Below are 23,254 nucleotides of genomic sequence, written 5' to 3' on the forward strand. Positions count from 1 at the left end.
TGGAAGTGGGCCTTAATTCAGTTTGCAAGATTCCACCCATACAAATATGAGCCAGTCGTTGTAATATGACGTCACGCGCATAAAATGGCGGGCCGGCCGCCGCCCGCACTTTTAAAATTCAATATCTTGGAAACTAATTAACGTATCGAAATAATTCTTTCACGTGTATTTTTTATTTTTAACAGAGAATACAGAAAGCTAAAAAACAAAATTAGTGAACATTCTTCATTGGAACGTGTCATCGTATACATAGTGTAGTACTAAGATTCGAGCAGCGCCTGCTTGTCACTGCGCGGTCCCGGCATTTATTCTTAGCGACATAGCCGTACGGTGAAAGTGCCGGACTGGCCGACGTGAGATCCGAGATAGGTACGCTGTTTCAGATTACGCCGCCGCTGAACTATCGTGGTGAACATGGTGAATTCATATCATACAAATTACATAAAATAAACTAAACGAAGGCTTCTAAAGAATTGGAATGTGTCATCGTCTACATAGTGCAGTACTAAGATTCTAGCAGCGCCTGCTTGTCGCGGCGCGGTCCCTTACCGCGGTTGCGCGCTCGTAGCAGCGCCAGCGCCGCCAGCGCCAGCAGCGCCACGCCCACGCGTTTATTCTTACTACATAATAGCGATAAGAGCCGAAGAAAAACTTGTGGATGATGAACTTGGTGAAATACAAATTACTATTCTTTTAAACACATGCCTCTAAAGAATTCGAATGTGTCGCCGTATAGTACTATGATTCGAGCAGCGCCTGCTTGTCGCTGCGCGGTCCCTTACCGCGGTTGCGCGCCCGTAGCAGCGCCAGCGCCGCCAGAGTGTTTAAGCTTATTATACTATCGTGGTGAACATGGTGAATTCGTATTATACAAATTACATAAAATAAACTAAACGAAGGCTTCTAAAGAATTGGAATATGTCATCGCATAGATAGTGCTACTAAGATTCTAGCAGCGCCTGCTTGTCGCGGCGCGGTCCCTTACCGCGGTTGCGCGCCCGCAGCAGCGCCAGCGCCGCCAGCGCCAGCAGCGCCGCCGCCGCCGCGGCCGCCGCGCCGCCCGCGCCCCAGCGCCACGCCCACGCGCTTATTCTTACTACTGGTCCGTGAGCACGTAGAATCCCGTCCAATGACCCCAAGCTCGCACACTCACTGCGGGCGCCCGTCGCACAGTCGCGACAGCAACATAATTACGCGCGAGCGATAGGGATGGGTAGCTTGGGGTCATTGGACGGGATTCTACGTGCTCACGGACCAGGCTTTACATAATAGCGATAAGAGCCGAAGAAAAACATGTGGATGATGAACTTGGTGAATACAAATGACTAAGTAATTTTTAAGTGTGCGCAATAAAGTTTTAAATAAATAAATAATATTCTTTTAAATACATGCCTCTAAAGAATTCGAATTTGTTGTCGTGTGTGTTAAGATTCTAGGTTTTTAAACAATACGATGACGTATTCATAGTGCAGTACTTACCGCGGTTACGCGCTCGCAGCAGCGCCAGCGCCGCCAGCGCCAGCAGCGCCGCACGGTGGTCCCGATTTAATAAAACATGGACATTGATGCTAGAAGCACGAAAATTTTTTTGATGGTTACTGCTATGATAACTAATAAGGCAAAAAAATATTACAATCCTACGACGTCTATTTCGTAGTAAAAAAAATTATATACATATTTTTTGTATGGAAGAAATTACGTTTCTGTAAATTTTTCGAAATTCTTAAACGATGTCAAGATGCCGATCACACATGTTATAAAACAAGTGATTCTGAGTATTTCATGCGAAGATACTTGTCACTTATCTCTGCGTACTTTTGAGTTATCGAGGGTTGAAAAATCGATTTTTTATATTAAATATTTCCACGAAAAATTGCCAAAATTACAATATGGTGTATAAGGGACACCTTTGATGACACATAACAACGACTCGCACTCGCGCGCGCTCGTATGCATCAGCTTTTAATAAAATAAAATAAAAAATTAACGGAAATACTTAATACAACGTTGTATGTATAGGTCCGCTGGCCGTCAAAAAGTAGCTTATACGAGAGGTTGCCCAATTTACAATATGTCCATCATTGATAACTCACACAAATATCATCTCTCTCTGAAGGATAACAAGTTTTTTTTGTTTCCAGAAGCTTTTGATAGGATGGAAGCTCATAAATACTCTCTGAAGTGAGAATGAATCTCAAATTGCGATATTGCCATTTTGACAAATTACATGATGTAACTAGCGCTAACGTTTATCTTCAGGTAGACACAGTTTTAAGTTAAAAGATTGTCTACTATTTCACACTGTTTTTCGTTTTGGAACAGTTCTTTGATTATAGGTAGTCGCTAATTTCGTTTTGTTAGACTCTTTCGGTTTAGCACATTAAGCGTAAACTAATTCCTCCTCAGAATGATCTAAAAGTGTTAGAGAGCGCCTCTTCTACTGCAGAAGAAGAATTTTGCATAAATCTTCAAAAGGCTTTTTATTTATACCAGAAGTCGATGGTTGCACATCTACTTCCGCAGTCTCATCAACTGGAGCGTCTTCCTCGGTGTTAACGTTGTCTATGCGTTGTGTTAACTCGGTAAAAAAACATTTTTTAAATCTATATTTTTACATTTCGGCCAGACCATTTCAGACTAAAATGACGAACGTATTGGCATTGAATTGTCTTCCGAAGATTTGAGTAATTATCAAATCATTAAATCGTAATTTTACAAGAAATATATCAAAGAAGATATGGTCTGCTTCCAGCAGAGCCCAAAAGACATTTTTGCACCAGAATTCGCATTGGCTAGACTCTGAAATTGTCTGGCCGTAAAAATATAGATTTAAACAATGTTTTTTACCGAGTTAACACAACGCATAGACAACGTTAATACTGAGGAAGACGCTCCAGTTGATGAGACTGCGGAAGTAGATGTGCAACCATCGACTTTTAGTATAAATAAAAAACCTTTTGAAGATTTATGCAAAATTCTTCTTCTGCAGAAGAAGAGGCGCTCTCTAACACTTTTAGATCATTCTGAGGAGGAATTAGTTTACGCTTTATGTGCTAAACTGAAAGAGTCTAACAAAACGAAATTAGCGACTACCTATAATCAAAGAACTGTTCCAAAACGAAGAACAGTGTGAAATAGTAGACAATCTTTTAACTTAAAACTGTGTCTACCTGAAGATAAACGTTAGCGCTAGTTACATCATGTAATTTGTCAAAATGGCAATATCGCAATTTGAGATTCATTCTCGGTTCAGAGAGTATTTATGGCCTTCCATCCTATCAAGAGCTTCTGGAAACATAAAAAAACTTGTTATCCTTCAGAGAGAAACGATATTTGTGTGAGTTATCAATGATGGACATATTGTAAATTGGGCAACCTCTCGTATAAGCTACTTTTTGACGGCCAGCGGACCTATACATACAACGTTGTATTAAGTGTTTCCTTTAATTTAATTTTTTATTTTAGTATAAGTTGATGCATACGAGCGCGCGCGAGTGCGAGTCGTTGTTATGTGTCATCAAATGTGTCCCTTATACACCATATTGTAATTCTGACAATTTTTCGTGGAAATATTTAATATAAAAAAATCGATTTTTCAACCCTCGATAACTCAAAAGTACGCAGAGGTAAGTGACAAGTATCTTCGCATGAAATACTCAGAATCACTTGTTTTATAACATGTGTGATCGGCATCTTGACATCGTTAAAGAATTTCGAAAAATTGACAGAAACGTAATTTCTTCCATACAAAAAATATGTATATATTTTTTTTTACTACGAAATTGACGTCGTAGGATTGTAATATTTTTTTGCCTTATTAGTTATCATAGCAGTAACCATCAAAAAAATTTTCGTGCCTCTAGCATCAATGTCCATGTTTTATTAAATCGGGACCACTGTGCGCCGCCGCCGCCGCGCCGCCCGCGCCCCAGCGCCACGCCCACGCGTTTATTCTTACTACATTATAGCGATAAGGGCCAAAGAAGAACTTGTGGATGATGATCGAACTTCGTGAAATACAAATTACTAATATTCTTTTGAAAACAGGCCAGGAAATTAGAATGTGTCGTGTAGTGTTACGATTCGAGCAGCGCCTGCTTGTCTACTACAAAGCGACATAGCCGAACGCTGACGGTGAAGATGTCGGACTGGCCGACATGAGATCCGACGCTGTTTCAGATCACGCTGCCGTTGAACTATAGTGGTGAAGTTGGTGAATTTGTGCGATACAAAAAAACAGGGCTCTAAAGAATTTGAATGTGTCGTCGTATAGTACTATGATTCGAGCAGCGCCTGCTTGTCGCTGCGCGGTCCCTTACCGCGGTTGCGCGCTCGTAGCAGCGCCAGCGCCGCCAGCGCCAGCAGCGCCGCCGCCGCCGCGGCCGCCGCGCCGCCCGCGCCCCAGCGCCACGCCCACGCGCTTATTCTTACTAAAGCCTGGTCCGTGAGCACGTAGAATCCCGTCCAATGACCCCAAGCTCGCACACTCACTGCGGGCGCGCGTCGCACAGTCGCGACAGCAACATAATTACGCGCGAGCGATAGGGATGGGTAGCTTGGGGTCATTGGACGGGATTCTACGTGCTCACGGACCAGGCTTTACATAATAGCGATAAGAGCCGAAGAAAAACTTGTGGATGATGAACTTGGTGAATACAAATGACTAAGTAACTTTTAAGTGTAAGCAATAAACTTTTAAATAAATAAATAATATTCTTTTAAAAACAGGCCTCTAAAGAATTCTAATTTGTTGTCGTGTGTGTTAAGATTCTAGGTTTTTAAACAATACGATGACGTATTCATAGTGCAGTACTAAGATTCGAGCAGCGCCTGCTTGTCGCTGCACCTGCCCTTACCGCGGTTGCGCGCCCGCAGCAGCGCCAGCGCCGCCAGCGCCAGCAGCGCCGCCGCCGCCCGCGCCCACGCGCTTATAATAGCGATAAGGGCCGAAGAAGGACTTGTGGATGATGAACTTGGTGAAATATAAATTGCTAATATTCTTTTAAACACATGCCTCTAAAGAATTGGAATGTGTTATCGTATAAATAGTGCAGTACTAAGATTCGAGCAGCGCCTGCTTGTCGCTGCGCGTTTATTCTTACTACATAATAGTGATAAGGGCCGAAGAAGGACTTATGGATGATGATCGAACTTCGTGAAATACAAATTACTATTATTCTTTTAAAAACAGGTCTATAACTTCGAACATAAAGAATTCGAATGTGTCGTCGCGTAATGTTAAGATTCTAGCAGCGCCTGCTTATCGCTGCGCGGTCCCTTACCGCGGTTGCGCGCCCGCAGCAGCGCCAGCGCGGCCAGTGCTAGCAGCGCCGCCGCCGCGCTTATTCTTACTACATAATAGCGATAATGGCCGAAGAACTTATGGATGACACACTCGTAACACAGGCATATTTAGCTAACACGAGGGTCAACGGGACTGGTTTGTAAAAATAAGCTTTTAAGGAATTGGAATGTGTCGTCACGTAATGTTAAGATTCGAGCAGCGCTCGTGAACTCGGGACGTTGTGTAGAGGCTTGGGGGGCGTCATTTACTAGGAGGACTCTTAGACACCGACTGAGCACTCGACACTCGACTACAAATGGGGGCGCTAAAAAGAATTTATTCTCAAAGTGGGCAGTAGACAAAATGAGTTTGGGAACCGCTGCTCTAAAGAATTGGAACGTGTTATCGTATACATAAGAGTGTAGTGCTAAGATTCTAGCAGCGCCTGCTTGTCGCTGCGCGGTCCCTTACCGCGGTTGCGCGCCCGCAGCAGCGCCAGCGCCGCCAGCGCCAGCAGCGCCGCCGCCGCCGCGGCCGCCGCGCCGCCCGCGCCCCAGCGCCACGCCCACGCGTCCGCCTCCGCCGCCGACAACGCGCTGCGACTGCTCACCTCTGCAACAAGGCGACGCCAAAAACAAACCTATATACCTGGTGTACCTAATAAATAAATAAATAAATAAATATAGTAAATATAGTGTACCTAATAAATAAATAAATAAATAAATATAGTAAACAGCCTGAAAGATTTTAATAAATGAACACCCACAAAATCTCCATCGCAATGAGGGCTATCGTTTTTATACTTAACAGTTGGCACCCCTGGCGATTGACAGGACCTTACTCTACAGTGGCGCCATCTTGATGAGTGCAAATGCGATAGTCCTACCACTTTAGCGCTCACCAGTTGGTGCCACTGTCTTCGCGACTAGCAAGTGACAGGACCTTATTCTACAGTGGCGCTAACTGGTGAGCGCTAAAACGATAGCCCTCATTGGAGTAAACCGTTAGCACCAGTTGCAAGTGCATTTCAGTAGCACTAATATAAAAAAAAACGTCAGAAACATCTTTAAGGCTGAGTTGCACCACCTAACTTTAAGTCTACGCGATTTCTTGACGTTTGTCAAAGTTAAAGTAAGATAGCAACCCAGCCTATTTGTTAGACTACTAGCGGCCCGTTCCGACTTCGCACGGGTAGATATAGGAATTTCGTCGTAGAATTTCGGGTAGCTTGGGGTCATTGGACGAAATTCTACGTGCTCGGCGACCGGGCTAATCTAACAAACAATAAAAAATAAACGTATTTATATATTGACTTTATTGACTTTTTGGCATACTAAATAAAAATACACATCTTTCCTCTACCTATTACTAATATTATTATTATAAACAGGAAAGACTTGTATTTTACGAAGTACGACTACGGAGCCAACTCCGAAACTACGACGGATTTTAAAAATTATTTCACCATTATAATCATATTTTTTTTCTGAGTTCATTGTACCTAATATCTACCAAAATAGAAGTATAGATTAAAATACCTGTGATAGTTACAAATTAAAAAATAGTTTAGGAAGCATTTAGATATTTTATGAACATATATCACCAGTGCCGTATTATCCATAAGGCACTTTAGGCCAGTGCCTAGGGGCCCACTATGACCGGGGGCCCAGCACTCCCGATTAAAAAATGAAAAAAAAAACAAAGATTATTTTTATGCAACAAAACTAAAACCACCTCAAAACTTCGCCTTATTTTGGTTTACACATTCAATCGTCATATTTCGATATTGTGGAACTTAATTCATTTTCGTAACGTTTAGGCCAGTAGAATTAGATTTTAAATCGGAAATAATTCCTACAAAAGATTTTATTGTTTTAATGGCTTCATTTGTTGCCTATTAATACTATCCTAGGTTTTCGACTTCGGCGGAGTTGTGCTTAAGTGGTGGGGCCCCTCGAAAGGGCCATTTTTGCGGTTTTACTGTTATACCGCGTAAAGGCCTTATAACTTTTTTTTGTACTGTTCTAAAACTGATCTTCATGACGGTTGAAAGACATTCAATCCTGCATTGAATAATCTGTGAATGCAGTTCTTTTTCTTTTCAAAAATAAAGGAATGTTTTCTTTGTGTAAGTATTAAGAGTACTTTCCCTCCAGGTGGCATTACAAAATTCCACCCTGTATAAGACCAAATTCATATGTTTTGGACAAACTGTTCTCGTGCTTGCTTATCTCCGACAAAGTAGAAAATATACGTATAATTAATGACCCTCTCTACGTCCAATTGCTCGTCACCCGCAGGGTCCCAAACCTTGAAAAGGGCCGCCTTAACCAGCGTATCCCTGTCAAGCCTCACGAGTTGGATTTACCTATCCTTGTCCCTCCTTCATCCTTAACTACGGTTGCTGCACCTCTTCTCTGTACTCTCCTGTACGACTCTGTGTTATCTACTATGGCTGCCCCTCTTCCTTGCACCCTACTGCACGACTGCGTTGCCTAGCCGTACGCCTGGTCCGAGGTTCGACGCTACAAAATCAACTTCGTACGCGTGAAAATAGTTTGAATACTATTTCCCATGCTTGCAACAATTTTCTTTACTGCTTCGTCCCTATCAGTCGTAGCGTGATCGTAATATATCCTACAGCCTTTCTCAATTTACGAGCTATCCCACACAAAAATAATTATTTAAATCAAACCAGTAAGTTTCTGAGATTGGCGCGTTCAAACAAACTAACAAACAAACTCTTCAGCGTTTTAATATGAACCAGTTGTCGTTGATTTTTGGAGTCGAACCTTGGACTAGCTGTAAGACTTGGCAACGCAGTCGTGCAGGAGGGTGCAAGGAAGAGGGGCAACCACAGTAGATAACACAAAGTCGTTCAAGAGAGTGCAAAGAAGAGGTGCAGCAACCGTAGTAAAGGAACGGCTGGGATGAATAAGGATAGACGAATCCAACTCGCGAGGCTTGACAGGAATATGCTGGTTAAGGTGGCCCTTTTCAAGGCTTTGAAGCTTGCGGGTGACGAGCCATTTGTCGTAGAGAGGGTCATTAATTATACGTATATTTTCTACTTTGTTGAAGATAGGCACGGGAACGGTTTGTCCAAAATATATGAATTTGGTATTATTCAATGCAGAATTAAATGCCCTTCAATCGTCATGAAGATCAGTTTTCGATACTGCAAGTCCTTTACACGGTATATCCGTAAAACCGCAAAAAATTCCCACCACTTAAGCACACCTCCGTCAAAGTCGAAAACCTAGGATAGTCTTAAAGAGCAACAAATGAAGCCATCCTACGAGTACTAATATTATAAATGCGAAAGTTTGGATGTCTGGATGTTTGTTACTCTTTCACGCAAAAACTACTCAACGGATTTTTATGAAACTTTAAAGTATTATTGTTTTAAACCCAGAATAACATATGCTATAATTTATGACGATCTGTGACAAAGGAAATTTCACGCGGGTGAAGTCGCGGGCAAAAGCTAGTTAAAACAATAAAACCTTTTGTAACAATTATTTCCGATTTGATTGATTTTTATGTCTTACTCTACTGGCCTAGTTGGCATTACTGCTTTGGTTTACATGACTATAATGTACATTTTAATTTTTTATGTTAGTTTTATAAAAATATGCAAGATTTTCCTATTCTTTGTTTCATTTTTAAATTACTCCGATACTTCGTCCTGTAGATTGTGGCGAAAGTCTTTTCACTGAAGGACTAGGGGCGTATACCTTTGCAATGTGATGACTGAAGCCTGTTGTTGATGATGATGGTACCTTCATTCTATTTCGTAATGTAGACAGTATACATTTCCAAATTGCGTTGTTGTGGTATGAAAAAGGGGGGGCCCGAAACGAGCTGTGCCTAGGGGCCCCGAGAAGCTTAATCCGGCCCTGTATATCACAATCTTTTTACGAGACCAATCTTTTGCAAGTGCGGAGAAGAAACGACGCAACAAACAAACTCAATCACTACTGCCTGTCTAGTGCAGCGACATACAACCGTTATGGGTAGGTATAGATCTGTGTCTATAATTTTTAATTGCAAATTCTGTAATTCAAAAGTAAATCTGTCTGTGTTACTTTGAAAAGCTTGCCCCTGAACGAATTTAGATGGAATCTTAACTTGTACATAATTTGATGTCTCGTGTGTTATTTGAATAGAGAGTGCTTACACATGTAAGTAATATGAATTATATTTTTATTTCCTATATTTTTTAATAACGAGTGTACCTACAATCTGCTTGTATCAATGGGGATAGATGACAAATGAAAATTATGGGAACATAAAATATTAAAATAAACAAACACAAATGAGCAAAATTTTATTTGGGAATGAATTAAACCATAACATTTATTACATAAATTTCAATTTATCAGTTAAAAGCGCATAGTTTATTATATGAATCTAGGTTCCACCCTCAAGCCCTATACATATAATCTAATGAATATTCTTAATCCGGGAACTAAAAAGATTATGTTTTCAACATAGACTTGTAGGCCTAGGATGTGCGCCACGATAAACTTATATCGATTTTACGCGATAAGTCCATACGTTTGTCGTCATCCATCGATATGATTTTATCACGGCGCGCATCTTAGCTCGGCTGTAGGCCTAAGACGCGATAAAATCTTCTATCTATCGATAATTTTAGGCGACAAAAATGTATGTGCATATCGCGTAAAAGTTAAAAGACAAAAAAAAATCGTGCCGCGTATTCTAAGGCCTGCTGACTGGTTAAAATCACTTACCGACCGTCGCCGTCGGTTTCACCGCCACCTTCGCGTGAGTGACGTCAGCCGCTTTCTGGATGGTATCATCGACGAACTTGTGCACCCTGTACGGATTGATTTCGGCGACGTAGACCGCGCCGCCGTCCGGCGTGGCGACCACGTCGTGCGGGTTGTGGAGCCCGCCGTCCGGCGCGAAGGTGCCGGACAGTGCGCCGGACGTGAAGTCGATGACGTAGCCCCGGACGGGCACCGGGGATGTGCCGTACGGACCGTTCACCACGTAGAGGCGGCCACCTGTGTACATTTTGTTGTTTGTATCTTGGTCTTGGTGATCAGTTTAACATTAGAACAATTTTTGGGCATTAAGCTTGAAAGCTTTGATATGAATGAATGAATACCTAGTTTTTAAAGAAATCCTAAGTAAATACACAAGTTCAACTCAACATAGGTAATGTCGAGTGGACGCCTGGGACTGAACTACCGACTCATAAATCGGCATCGACGCCGTGACCGATGGGTTGTCGCCATAATCAACTAGCCCAGTGGTGGACTTAATTGGCGATCAATATAGGCCGCAATGCTGAGCGGATGCCATTTTGGTTCAAACATGTACAAATACTTTGAACTGTAAAATTGTAATAATTGTTTTGGACCAAATAAATTTCTTTCTTTCTTTCTATAGGAGTGTAGTGTCACGCACCCTGCGCCGGCGAGAAGCCGACGCTGAAGAGCCGCGAGCCGATGAGCCAGGAAGCGAAGTTGTGTGCGAATGTGCCGTTGTCGCTGCGGAAGCAGTCGAAGTGATGTGACATCGCGCCGGCCGCTATAGGAGTGTAGTGTCACGCACCCTGCGCCGGCGAGTAGGCGACGCTGAAGAGCCGCGAGCCGATGAGCCAGCTGGCGAAGTTGTGTGCGAATGTGCCGTTGTCGCCGCGGAAGCAGTCGAAGTGATGTGACATCGCACCGGCCGCTACAGGAGTGTAGTGTCACGCACCTTGCGCCGGCGAGTAGGCGACGCTGAAGAACCGTGAGCCGATGAGCCAGGAAGCGAAGTTGTGTGCGAATGTGCCGTTGTCGCTGCGGAAGCAGTCGAAGTGATGTGACATGTGGCCGCTATAGGAGTGTAGTGTCACGCACCCTGCGCCGGCGAGTAGGCGACGCTGAAGTCGCGAGCCGATGAGCCAGCTGGCGAAGTTGTGTGCGAATGTGCCGTTGTCGCTGCGGAAGCAGTCGAAGTGATGTGACATCGCGCCGGCCGCTATAGGAGTGTAGTGTCACGCACCCTGCGCCAGCGAGTAGGCGACGCTGAAGAGCCGCGAGCCGATGAGCCAGGAAACGAAGTTGTGCGCGAATGTGCCTTTGTCGCTGCGGAAGCTGTCGAAGTGATGTGACATCGCGCCGGCCGCTATAGGAGTGTAGTGTCACGCACCCTGCGCCGGCGAGTAGGCGACGCTGAAGAGCCGCGAGCCGATGAGCCAGGAAGCGAAGTTGTGTGCGAATGTGCCGTTGTCGCTGCGGAAGCAGTCGAAGTGATGTGACATCGCGCCGGCCGCTATAGGAGTGTAGTGTCACGCACCCTGCGCCGGCGAGTAGGCGACGCTGAAGAGCCGCGAGCCGATGAGCCAGGAAGCGAAGTTGTGTGCGAATGTGCCGTTGTCGCTGCGGAAGCAGTCGAAGTGATGTGACATCGCGCCGGCCGCTATAGGAGTGTAGTGTCACGCACCCTGCGCCGGCGAGTAGGCGACGCTGAAGAGCCGCGAGCCGATGAGCCAGGAAGCGAAGGTGTGTGCGAATGTGCCGTTGTCGCTGCGGAAGCAGTCGAAGTGATGTGACATCGCGCCGGCCGCTATAGGAGTGTAGTGTCACGCACCCTGCGCCGGCGAGTAGGCGACGCTGAAGAGCCGCGAGCCGATGAGCCAGGAAGCGAAGTTGTGTGCGAATGTGCCGTTGTCGCTGCGGAAGCAGTCGAAGTGATGAGACATCGCGCCGGCCGCTATAGGAGTGTAGTGTCACGCACCCTGCGCCGGCGAGTAGGCGACGCTGAAGAGCCGCGAGCCGATGAGCCAGCTGGCGAAGTTGTGTGCGAATGTGCCGTTGTCGCTGCGGAAGCGGTCGAAGTGATGTGACATCGCGCCGGCCGCTATAGGAGTGTAGTGTCACGCACCCTGCGCCGGCGAGTAGGCGACGCTGAAGAGCCGCGAGCCGATGAGCCAGGAAGCGAAGTTGTGTGCAAATGTGCCGTTGTCGCTTCGGAAGCAGGCCACGCGGCCGCGCTCGCGGTCGGCGGCGCACAGCAGCCCGCGGTCTTCGGCCAGAGTCAACGCGTGAGGCACGTTGAACACGAAGTTGTCTCTGCCGTGAGCTACGTGAGCAAAAAAAATTATTTTTATTTTATTCCTCACTTAACTAAGAAGTTGGGGGAGGCCTATATTCAGGGGGCTAAAGCCTTGGGCAGACCAAACGCAGGGCAGTAGCAGCGCAGTTTGAATGCAGGCCCGCGCAAGTTGTAATACAAGAAACTCTTTGAAGTATGTCACACCTAATTTGAACGCGGGCCCGCGCTCCAACCGCGCCGCACTGCAACTGCCGAAATACAAACGAGGCGGCGCGGCGCGAACGCAGGCCCGCGCTGTTGTATTACTATTGTGTTACATTATGGTGATGCAAATAAATATCTATCTATCTACTATGGCGGCCATATTAGCATGACACACCGGACGCAGGGCGGTAGAAGCGCGTTGAAAGCGGTTTTCGAATATTTAAATTTTTGACAACCGCCCGCGTTGCAACTGCTTTGAAACTGCGCTGCTTTCAGTGTGCCTCAGCCGCGCTGCAACTGACCCGCACTGCTTCTGACCCGCGTTTGGTCTGTGGAAGCCTTTAGTGTGAATCTACATCAAAAGTATTCGATATCGATTGCGCAAAAAACGACATTAAATGTATGACGGATTGTATAGCGTCCCTAGTGGATACTTTCAAGAACTAAAATCATCATAGATTTTTTTAACGCACTCGATTTCCAATACGTTTGATGTAAACTCACACTACGCCTCCAGTGAGTCTCGGCCTTCGATAAAAATTTCGGTCCAGTCTGTTCTACGCCATGGAGATCGGGCAGGTCCTTAGCCACTTCGTTCCTTCGCCGTTACGTGTAATACAAATACGATCACTGTTTCGCTACTGAAGATAAATCATATCTCAGGAAAATATCACTTAATGTATGTATTTTATCTGGGGCAGGTCAATAATTTGCATATTATTATGTGTCTAAGACATAATCGGAAATTACTTAAATTGTTTTGATTACCTAATACAACCTAGATATTTGTCTCCAAGTTTTTACATTACATAAGAATTAAGAACAGTTGTATCAAATTAATAGCTGTGCTCGCGACTTCGTTCGCGTGAAAACCCTTTTTTCGCAACATTTTTCATTGTTGCTCTGCTCCTATTCATCGTAGCGTGATGTTATAATATAGCCTTCCTCGATAAATGGACTATCTAACACTGAAATAATTTTTCAAATCGGACCAGTAGTTCCTGAGATTAGCGCGTTCAAGTAAACAAACAAACAAACAAAATCTTCAGCTTTATAATATTATAAGTATAGAAGTATAGATTTTACCTTTCCCCCACTGCAGTATGATTTCCCCTTTAGGGGAGTACTTCAGTATCCTGTGGTTACAGTAGCCATCAGCCACGAAGAAGTCACCGTTAGACATCACAGCCACCGAGGTCGGCTTGCAGAAGTGCTGGTCGTCATTTCCAGGGATGAATCTATGAAGAAATAGGGCAGGTCTGCATTAAACCCTTATTTGGATACGTAGATGTTGATTACTGTGGATGGTTTCTATTCTATAAGCATGTATTTGATGGTGTCTGTCACTGCTCATGGATAAATTCAATAAAAGTTTTGTATTTAAAAATGTACAAGCTTCATCGAGCAGCCTTAACCAGGCTCTGGTATCCACAGAGCCCACATCAATTTTAACTTTATGCTGTAAAGATACTGTTGAATACCAATGACTTTTTAATGGTTCTAGCTTATACAAATATTAACTCTGACGTAACCATAATAATTACACTCATACAATATCTTAATTATTTTTCCTTATTCAATAAATATCATAGAGTAAGGTAAGACTTACTTCTCGCCCAATACAAGTGCGGGTTTCTGCCTCTGATCAGGTGTGAATTTGAACACTTGGTGCATAGCCACATCCGTCAGCCACACATTGCCTTCTCTGTCCACAGTTATACCATGAGGTATGTAAAACCTGGAAATTATGTAAAGAAATTAGAAAAATATGAAATAATCTTTGAAAATACAGTTAGAAAAACAACTAATATTTTTTAGATTGCACATAGCTTTGTTACAGGCACAGGCAATTCAATGCAGAGCTGATCAGAAGAGTAGCATGAAGCAAAGGTTTGAAGTCAGAAGATTGAGGTGCATCTTTGGTATTGAGATCTGAAATGAGCTAAACTCTTCACTGTTATCATAAAGATACAAGTTGTTAATTAAACACTCAAAATAACATAAAAAAGAAATAAAAATGTAACTCATGTTATGGGTCTATGTCTATATTATGTAAGTACCTTTGTATACTAACATGGAGCAATAAAGAATTTGAATAACTCTTAACTAATGAATAAATAATACTTACAGGTTCTCTCCCCATGAGTCAATCAACTCTCCAGTGTCATTGAACTTTAGAATTGTAGGTCTTGAAATAGGAGGCTCGCCTATACCCTGATAAACATTTCGAGGTGTAAATGTCCGTTCGTCCCAAACATTGTTGTCTCGATGGAACACCAGCAGGTGTCCATCCGTGTCTAGAGCCAGCCCAGACACCTGACCCATTTGGACTGATGGATCCGGCCAGTCTTTTACCCATTTTGGCGCTAAAAATGAAAAGTTATTTAAGTTATTATATCATGAAATTTTCATGTGCTTCTGGAAAATGTGTAAATTATTTTTTCATAACTAACAGATAGTCAATAAATGTTTTCAATTAATTTTTATGCCAGAAAACCAAACAAACATGTGAATATGCATAAAATAATTGAAATTTGTTTAAGATTACATTACTATTTACATCCCAACTAATATTATAAATGCGAAAGTAACTCTGTCTGTCTGTCTGTCTGTTACGCTTTCCCGCTTAAACCTCGCAACCGATTTTGATGAAATTTGGCATAGAGATAGTTTGAGTCCCGGGAAAGAACATAGGATAGTTTTTATCCCGGTTTTTGAAACAGGGACGCGCGCGATAAAGTTTTTCTGTGACAGACAAAATTCCACGCGGGCGAAGCCGCGGGCGGAAAGCTAGTTATTTTATATTTTTCCAAGCAATGATTGCATAAACTTTTTCAAAGTTTGCTTTTGTACTTAACATTGTGTTGGTAGTTCGTTCTCTCGGCGTAAATACAAAAACTAATATTTACTCACTGTGTTCAAGCCTCTGTAATGCTGCATTTACTTTAGAATCCAATGACTGTGCGTCAAAAAAGTTGTTTCCGTAATAACCATCTTCTGGATACTGTACCTGAGTAATTAATAAAATTATTCAACGCTTTCCCAACGTTTTTAGAAAATATTTACTGATAAAAAAACACTTACTCTACGCGCACAAGTGTATTCTATAGAGGACCACGACACGACAAGCAATTTAATTATTTGTACAAAAACGCTTGAGCTTTTCATTCTTCAAGTGAAAAAAAGCTTGCGAATTGGTTATTGATCGACGATTCGCGTGGCTAACTGATGTAATTAATGATTTTATTTAGATCAACAAGTATTCCCCCGCTTATCAATTTTTATCACGATGACGTTTGCTTGATGACGTATCACGCTCGGTGAACGAGTGATGCGAAAAGTTTAATGACAGTGTAGGGTTGGGACATTAATAACGGTAACGTTATAGCAAATTGAACAACTGACACGAACCCCAACCCAACATGGGAATGAGATTTCCACTTTTTTCAGGAGTATGTAGCCAATCGTTTTGAGGCATTGTACAAACGATAGAACATCAAGCGAAACATTGCGGCATCTTATTTAGTTGTGATAGAATAATGGATAGGTATTGTTTTGCAACATGATTGCAGTCTGATGATGTGCTCTTCCTGTAATAACCATGTCTATGTTTAACCACGATGTTCCAAGATTGGATGTATCATTATGGAAAAAAAAGGAAAATACTTAGGGTTCTGTTTAAATGAAATTACGTTGTAGATGCTTTACACTAAGAAGTTTTATTTAATTCACATGCACATTGAAGTGCTATTACACATGACCGGCAAGTGAGAAAAACATAAATCGCCCACAATGTGGGATTATACATAGATAACTCGCCAGTACGTCGCCGCGGTCGCAGACTCGAAAGTCCCACCGCATAATAAAGTGCTTTCATCTTATTCTTAATTTTATACATGGCCCAGGAATACCTGAGCTTGATGATGAATCTTCCTCACTTTTTTCAAGGTTTTAGAAGAAATCTGCCCTCTCATAGTACATGAACTGATGTAGCTATGTAATTTTCTGCACAACTCTCCTCGCTGCTTCTTGAGGATTGCATCCGCTGGCCGCGTTTTTATTAACTTTTTGTGACAGAGGGCCAGCTCCCCGATCACGGAATTTGCATTTTTGGAATGAGCGTTGTTAATAGTAACAAAATTGCCACCTTCATTTACATTTGTCTCGGAATTAGGACCAGTTTGAGGAGGCCCCGTCAAGCCTCTCCTACTTTTCTTCCTTTTCTTTACACCAACTTGTGGCTTCTGCATCTTATTTTTTTTCGGTTTCAATTGTTTTTTGGTTACATAATACTTTTTCAGGAGCTCGGCGTAGTCGTTTCTGGGGATAGCAGTGAAAATAGTATGATAATGTTGCCCTATCACTTTGCGTAAGTCTATCGAAACATTCTTCTGCCTGAAGTTCGTTACTTTCTCATGAAGCGATTGAAGCTCGTTCAAATGTTTCGGTCCGTCGGCGAGGCCTGCCTGGCCCAAAAGGACCATGTTCAGTTTCTTGAGCATTTCATTGATGTGGGTTCGGTTGTTGCTCAACTGTGTAGCGCTGACAGATTTCTGCTTGAGAAGTAACTCATGTCGGTTTTGTAAGTAGTTCAACTCGTTCCAAATGGCTTTGGGATCTCCCAGATCGTCGTTGAGAGATTCGAACGCTTTGGTCAGTTTACGAAGCAGGTTATTTCGGTTCTTGGGTATGTTATTCTGAGGATTTTCATCAATGTCGTGCGCGATTTCCTCCTCGATATCAGAATTAAAATTTTCTTTGTTGGAGCCGTGATTCAACCACCCCCTGAGTTCCGTGTGGAAAGCCTCCTGATCGGCGATTTTCCCCCTGATGTTCAGGAACGAAGCGATTTCAGCGTTCTGCATGGTGATGTTGCACTTCCGCAAGTTCTCCTCGAGCCAGGCCGCGCCGTCGGGCGCCTTGAGCCGCGCGACGATCTCGTCGGAGACGGCGATGCGCGCGGACGTGACGACGTCGCTGGTGTCGGTGACCTCGTTGTCCTGGATGATGTGCCCGCGCTTGTCGCGATTCACCGACGACGCGATCGGAATGAAATCGGGCGCGGGCTCGGCGGTCTTCTCCTTCGGGGGTTCGACGGTCTTCGGCGTTTTGGGGTCGTCCTGATTCTTGCTCTGGGAGTTTTTTCTGGGGCGCTCGTCGTTTTTTTCGGGTGTTTCGGTGATATCGGTGACCGTCATGTTCTTCTTTTTGTTGAGGTGCGTCTCGTGGACGGTGGGGGACTTGGAGTGGCGTTTGTTTTTGTTTTCGGTCCGCGGGGGAGGGTGGGGCTGGGGCGGGTAGACGGGGCGGTAGAGCGCCACGTAGGGCGAGTTGATGGGCAGGCCGGAGAAGGGCAGCGTGAGGCGGCAGGAGTGCACGAGGTGACCGCGCCGCGTGCAGCCGCTGCAGTACAGCTGGTGGTTCTTCTTCAGCTGGCGGTTCTCCACCAGCGGCATGTTGGTGTCGAGCTGGGGATAGAGCAAGGTTGACATGAATATGCAAGAATGACGCAATTTTTAAAGACTCGCGTAAGTAAATGTATAATTTCATTGTTGATGCTGTATTCTAGCACGATTAAAGTCATTGATCTTTATGTGATTAAATTCAGCCAACTGGATATCAAATCCAGCTAATGAGACGAGGCAATTCAAGGAGTTACTAAACTATGACGACGCTTTTATGAAAGACAGCCACATGCTTTCCACTCTTCAAACAAAATATGCACATTTTTCGAATGCATTTTAAATACTGAAATTATTACCACTCTTTCTGAAATAGTTGATTTAGGAGCTTTTACATTTGTCTAGTTCTACTTATATTGAGGAGATCCGTAGGAGAACCAGAGTGACTGACATAGCCCGCAGAATCGCTAAAATCAAGTGGCAGTGGGCGGGGTACATAGCTCGTAGAGCTGATGGCCGCTGGGGCAGAAAAGTTCTTGAGTGGCGACCACGAGCCGCAAGACGTAGCGTGGGCAGGCCTCCCACTAGGTGGACCGACGATCTGGTGAAGGTCGCGGGAGGTGCCTGGATGCGAGGGGCGCAGGACCGGTCTTTGAGGAAATCTTTGGGGGAGGCCTTTGTCCAGCAGTGGACGTTCGGCTGAAACGAACGAACTTATACTATTTTCCTTGAGCACAACTCCACAAGCTTTCTACTCACCGTGTTGTGGTACCGGCGCCACACGTCAGGACAATGGCTGGCGGGGTGGCCGGCCTGGCCGCACTCGGCGCACGTCACGCGGCCCCACGACGCGCAGTTACGGCACATCGTCGAGTACATGTGGTTGGGCGAGCCGCACTGCCAACATATTGCATAAAACCATTATAACGGGACTTCCCACCGCTGCAACTCCTGTGTAACCAGTATCTACAGCTCGATCAAAACCCAACCAGCGAAGGTCAAGTTTGTTCCGGAGAAAGTTACTGTCATTGGACCCGCAACATTAATCAGAAGAAAGAAAGAAAGAAAAACATTTATTTGGTTCCAACTTAAAATATAACACACAGAATCAGATAACAAAAAACAGATACAAGTTAGAACCAAAACTGGCCACCGCTCAGCATGTGTCATGCTCTGGAGTGGTAAATAAAACCCAGAACACGACGCTGTTATTCTGCGGTGACCATTTTAGAGAGAGCTGGGCAAACATGAGACAATACACAAAAACAAACAAAAGAGAAAATACAATATTAAAAGAAAGAAAAAAAAAAGTAAATGGATTATGCCCAACATTATCCGTCATGACGCTGACAGGAGGGCGCCACCATTACGTACGGGTTTTGCAAAATGCACAGGTTCACCGCCATCAACAAAGAAGAAGAAGTTGTTGTTTATGACATTTGCAAGAACATAAAACCAATAAAGTGGATCAACGCAGCTAAGGCCTTGTTCAGACACGCGCGGTAACCGCGCGGCTGGGCTGTCTCAGGCTGGAAGCTGGCAGGCTATTTCCTCCAAAGCGGAGCGGAGAAGAGCGGAGACGAGAGAAGTGTGAGCTGTGCATAATTCGCCGCGCCACCGCTGTCAAATTTTATAGAAAAACAAATGCGCCCGACACTTTTCCGCTTGATCGTTTCCAACGAAGCGAAGCAAAGTGGATATGTGCTATTTGCATCTGATTGGTTATTCAAAAAACTTCTCTGCTCCGATCCGCCTTTGTGGATAAAAGGCCTAACTACTTTCAATTTATATCTCTATTGTTTAGGATTCCGGGTGAATTAAATTCAATTTCATTTACGAATATTCGAAAAGTTTTGAACAGCAGTTGGGTCGCTAGAAATCTCGCCCAGGGCGCTGGTAGTTCTAAAATCGACACTGGAAGTATGACAATAGAGTCGAACTCACATTGACACAGATCTTGCTCGGGCATCGCGGCTCGTAGTGGCCGGTGTTGCCGCACATGAAGCACACCGGCGGCTTCATGCGGCAGTTGTCGTCGCGGTGACCTGGCCGGTTGCAGTAGTTGCATCTGCAATCAATTACCGACCCAATCCATTTAGTGATGAGGACCTAATTTCTTTGTACTTTGAACTTCCAGGGTGCTACTGTATAAAAAATATTTTCCTGGCCCATCTGGGCGAATGCGATGAACATCATTGAATAAAGCGTAGTAATGGTATACTGGAATAGGGATATGATATGAAATAAACATAATTTTAGTACTACTATGTTATTGTACTCTATGTCATTTAAAAAATATATTAGGTCGTTATAGCTGACAAAATTATATTTAACTTGTTTTTCTCACAAATCCCATAATAATAGATTTATAAGTAATTAACTAACATAAATTATTGCGTTAAATTACTTACGTTATTTTTCTCTTTGACAAAGCTGGCATTCTGTCTTTGGGGTCTATTACCCACAAACTCTTGTCTCCTGAAATAATTAGACAAATATTTTTATTAACAAAGTAATTACTGATTATAATTAAATGAATATAACGTAATCACAAGACTACTTTCCATTTACTAATTGCAATTTTAATGGCAAAATTACTAATGACCAGACGTAAATGAATTCCAACTTACGTGACATGTATTTTTGTATCTCCCGATGATTGAAATCCTCTCCACCCCAGCTTTCATTGTAGAATTTTTCCATTTCAGCTCGTAGAGTTGTAAGAGAGTACCGTCTACGTTTGCATACTGTGTCCTTGCCCTTAAGATTGTCAAAGTCGAGGTTATCAAATAATATTTGTGGGACTTTGGTAGATCCAAGTTTAGGAGCATTATAGGACCATTCCTCATTATTCGGCTCTTGGAATCCTGATACATTTGCCATAATAATGTTATCATCAGTTATGCCTGTGCTGTCCAGAGTCATAAACTGCTCACTGTCAGTTAGATCCACAATAGAATTTGCAGTAGTGTAGGGCAGACTTGTGTCACTTTGCTTGGTGTTATTTGTTTCGTTTTTGTCTTGTTGCTTGTCTGAAACACTACTATCTGAATTTTCAGTGGCCTTTCCAGACACAGATTTGCTTTTGTTAACATTTTCAGAATAGCTTGAATCTGATTCATAAACATCAGCACTTGGTAGACTTTTCTCTGTGACAACATATGTTCCCTTGCCCGTCTCTATTACGGACTGATTGCTGTCTGAATCGTATACATCTGCACTTGGTACACTCTTCTCTGACACAGTGTACGACTTTGTCTTTTGTTTTTTATTCTTAGCTTTGCTTTTAGGTGTTGCAAAGCATGTTTCTGGTGTGGTGGTAGAGGTTTTATCTGCAGCCGCAGGCACAGGAGTAGAAGTGGCAGCCTCTTTGGATTTCTTCTTTTTCTTCTTCTTAGAAGGGGTGGCTTGTCCGAGTAGGTCAGATCCGTGAAGGCTAAAGTCAAAGCTGTGGTTGTCAGTATGCCGAGAGGATATATTCAAAGCTATGCAGTCACTCCGGATGAATTCATCAGACACAGAAGACACGACAGATGGGACAGGGCTCGCTGACACTGCTCTGTCAGCTGTAGGAGCATTATTTTCTGGTGCTGTATTGTTTTTCTTATTTGTATTGGATGAAGTTTCAGGTTGTGAGACAATGCAGACTTCGTCTTCATCAGAGCTTTCAATAGTGATGGTCGGTTTAGGCGGCAGCTCTACTTCAATAACCTCATCTTCATCGCTACTTTCAAGTTCAACACTGTACGGTTCCACTTCCAGTATTTCAATGGTTTTTTTTACGATCTGCGGCGGTGATTGAAAGAGTGACAGATCGATAGATGATGTTGGTTCCATACATTTCTCTTGCTTGGGTTTTGTGTTGTTATTAGTGTTTGTTGTTGTGGGGTTTCTGTTTGCGGGAGGCGGCGCGGTTTCTTTGGACGCGGTCTTTTGGTGCTGGGTGGAGTAGTCGGCGCTGGTGCGCCAATAACGGCGCACGGTGCTCCGAGGTGCATTCTCGATAAAACGTGCAGCGTCATTTTGTCTGTCAGTGCTTACATTCCCTTGCGTCTGCGTCTCGTCCACATGATGCAGCATAGCATACAGCCTCTCCTCTAGCTCATGTTCGTTAGGCTCCTGAAAACCACACGATTACAAAATTACCATGCAACACCAACACTTTATTGTGACACAACAAAAATATGGGTAACCTAGAACTCACCTCTTCCATGTTTCCGCAGTAAATTTAAACAAAGCAGAATTTTACGCGAAATTAACATAATCGTAATTGGTATATAGAGCCAATATTAGAGTGCTGAATACATTACAAGTAACTAAAAAAAGGATTTAATAATTACGGACACGTCCATCACTCCATCTCGAAACTAAAACCTATCACATTTGACAGTTTACTTTTTAATTTAATGTTCGTAGTAGGGAAGTCGCTCATATCGGTATTTTTAATCGGTAGTTTCTTCTTCTTTTTTGATGATGTTGGCAATACACGTCGAGGTCGACTTGATTTGTGCCATTTTCAAGTATTTATGTGATACGAGTTACAAAAATTAAATGAGATCAAGTAATGATATAATGGATGATAGATGATACCCCTTCCCACCCTTTGAGTCTCAGTAAAGTTGTGGTGCTTTACTGAGACCTCCTATGGACAACTTGAGAGAACCCGAAGAATCACGATGCACTGTTTTGCTTCACTTGCCCACACTCATGCACATTCACGAACACTCAATGGTTAATAATCCAACATTATTACACATTAATAGTCGCCTAAACACGAATTTGAGGAAATAAAACAAAACCGCTAACATGACGCTTCAGATTCCCGCCAAGAAGTCAATCGGTAGTTTAAACTAAGGCTAGTGTACAAAGCATCCAAAGGCGCTGTAGTCGCGCTAGTAGCAGATTATTGCAGATTGATTTCAAAATAATTGATACTCATGAAATAACAGAAAAATTGCATTTTAATTTGGTTTGATTTTATCAAAAATCGTCAGAATAGTGCAACATTCTCCTGTTGCTAAAATTTGACGACATAAAACCAGTAGGCGTTCTACTGCTGCAGATACCTTAGATTTAGAGAATCTGACACCGAGTACACGTGGCAGGTATCGAAGATCGATTATCATACATTTTAAATTGTGTTATTAATCATTGATTTATTTTGTTTTTCAATAAGGTTTTTATGTATTGTAAGTCTTTATAAAAACTATTTACTGCTCAGTGTCCTGTAAAAACTTATTCATCATCATCATCATCATTTCAGCCATAGGACGTCCACTGCTGAACATAG

At 43.3% G+C, this 23,254-nt stretch overlaps 2 protein-coding genes across 2 annotated transcripts; both read right to left on the reverse strand.

Annotated features, from left to right (window-relative positions):
• Positions 1-941: 941 nt before the first annotated feature.
• LOC135071812 (peptidyl-alpha-hydroxyglycine alpha-amidating lyase 1-like) lies at positions 942-15,877 on the reverse strand. The gene is made up of 13 exons (XM_063965676.1): positions 15,647-15,877; positions 15,476-15,572; positions 14,691-14,928; positions 14,172-14,300; positions 13,649-13,800; positions 12,188-12,385; positions 10,042-10,317; positions 5,756-5,896; positions 5,283-5,351; positions 4,857-4,991; positions 4,277-4,430; positions 1,480-1,568; positions 942-1,096 (listed from the first exon to the last, which is right to left on the reverse strand). The coding sequence occupies exons 1-13, from the start codon at positions 15,728-15,730 to the stop codon at positions 942-944; spliced, it is 1,917 nt and encodes a 638-aa protein (XP_063821746.1). The 5' UTR covers positions 15,731-15,877.
• Positions 15,878-16,255: 378 nt separating this feature from the next.
• Positions 16,256-22,343, reverse strand: LOC135074119 (uncharacterized). Its single transcript, XM_063968427.1, has 6 exons — positions 22,169-22,343; positions 20,595-22,083; positions 20,376-20,442; positions 19,909-20,032; positions 18,724-18,861; positions 16,256-18,030 (listed from the first exon to the last, which is right to left on the reverse strand). The coding sequence occupies exons 1-6, from the start codon at positions 22,175-22,177 to the stop codon at positions 16,453-16,455; spliced, it is 3,405 nt and encodes a 1,134-aa protein (XP_063824497.1). The 5' UTR covers positions 22,178-22,343; the 3' UTR covers positions 16,256-16,452.
• Between the last annotated feature and the right edge of the window lie 911 nt (positions 22,344-23,254).

This window comes from Ostrinia nubilalis, chromosome 1 (assembly GCF_963855985.1).
Source record: "Ostrinia nubilalis chromosome 1, ilOstNubi1.1, whole genome shotgun sequence".
Taxonomy (NCBI): domain Eukaryota; kingdom Metazoa; phylum Arthropoda; class Insecta; order Lepidoptera; family Crambidae; genus Ostrinia; species Ostrinia nubilalis.

Bases quoted from the DNA above. Each gene is read 5' to 3' on its own strand.
- LOC135071812 (XM_063965676.1), bottom strand. From the start codon at position 15,730: ATGAAAAGCTCAAGCGTTTTTGTACAAATAATTAAATTGCTTGTCGTG. The intron at 15,573-15,646 runs GTAAGTGTTTTT...TTAATTACTCAG, and splicing joins AATACACTTGTGCGCGTAGA to GTACAGTATCCAGAAGATGG. The intron at 1,569-4,276 runs GTACTATACGAC...TCGTGCTTCTAG, and splicing joins CAGGCGCTGCTCGAATCATA to CATCAATGTCCATGTTTTAT.
- LOC135074119 (XM_063968427.1), bottom strand. The intron at 20,443-20,594 runs GTAAGTTGGAAT...TAATTATTTCAG, and splicing joins GATACAAAAATACATGTCAC to GAGACAAGAGTTTGTGGGTA. The intron at 18,862-19,908 runs GTGAGTTCGACT...ATATGTTGGCAG, and splicing joins CGAGCAAGATCTGTGTCAAT to TGCGGCTCGCCCAACCACAT.